The following is a 1,067-nucleotide window of genomic DNA, read 5'->3' on the forward strand; positions in this document are numbered from 1 at the left end:
AAAAAAAAAAAAAAAAAAAAAAAAAAAAAAAAAAAAAAAAAAAAGACTCCAACGCCATTTCTACCATCAAAACTTATCTATACAACAAAACCAGGCAATCAGGCAAACTCTAAAGGTAGAGGAACATTTCCACGAAGACGAAATAATGAAAAAATTACTTACGTTTTCCCCCACCGAAAACCTTGTGGACAGGCCTTTCCCTACCGAAGAGGCGATAAATCTTGGATTTAATAGAACCAGAAGTGTCAAACTTTTCATTGTCGGAATCGGAAGAAGAGGAATCATGAGCGTGAATCTTCCCGGAAATCTTATCAATCAACGACTCACCTTTGGGCTCATCGTGGTCGTGATGCTCGGCCATAACCACTACCAAAGAACAAGCGCTTCAACAAATTCAAAAAAGCACTTACAAAAATGGTTCGAAAACTGAACCGATCCAAAATCAAAACCCGTTCCGCTCAGAGAAATCCACAACTACGAAGGTTGATTATTCCCCCAGAGCGCGGTGTCTCTCCGTTCGTCTCTGTCTATATAAACAACGGATGAATCATGAATGAGGAATCTGAGCCGTTGAAAGAGGTCGAACCAGATTTAGAGCCCCATCTTCATTTTTAGGTTTTCCATTGATAGCCACAAAGGTAAGAGCCCAAACGAAGACTCCATTAAGAAATCGCTTGCGATTCGAACACGTCGCCTTTTGCTGACGACAGAATCTTCACTGCCTTCATATTTCAAAATTTAAATCCCCTCACGCACCACGTGACTTCCCCTCTCTCCACGTGCTCCCTTTCTCAACCCACACCCCCTTTTATCTTCCGCCACGTGGCTTCTACGAACGCTCCCGATTTTCTCTTCTTTTCTTTGATTTTATCAACTAAATATATATTTTTTTAATTTTTAATCCTCCAATTGACATTTTAATTTTTGTATAATCCAAACTTTAAATAAATTATCATTTTAGTTTTTTTATTTGAGTAATGGCGTTTTTAATGAATTTTTAAATATATATATATATATATTAAATTTAAAAGCACGCTTTTTTAAGCCATTAAAAATTAAAATGTCAA

The 1,067-nt window shown here is 36.8% G+C and overlaps 1 protein-coding gene across 1 annotated transcript in view; it reads right to left on the bottom strand.

Annotated features, from left to right (window-relative positions):
- The window catches only part of LOC111435798 (reticulon-like protein B1), a 2,826-nt gene extending 2,178 nt beyond the window's left edge, over window positions 1-648 (bottom strand). The window contains exon 1 of the mRNA XM_023073353.1: window positions 163-648. Coding sequence (XP_022929121.1) covers window positions 163-361 — 199 coding nt within the window. The 5' untranslated portion in view covers window positions 362-648. The remainder of the gene's footprint in view (window positions 1-162) is intronic.
- Window positions 649-1,067: the final 419 nt, after the last annotated feature.

The sequence above is a fragment of the Cucurbita moschata genome, unplaced genomic scaffold, assembly GCF_002738365.1.
Source record: "Cucurbita moschata cultivar Rifu unplaced genomic scaffold, Cmos_1.0 Cmo_Scf00050, whole genome shotgun sequence".
NCBI lineage: Eukaryota > Viridiplantae > Streptophyta > Magnoliopsida > Cucurbitales > Cucurbitaceae > Cucurbita > Cucurbita moschata.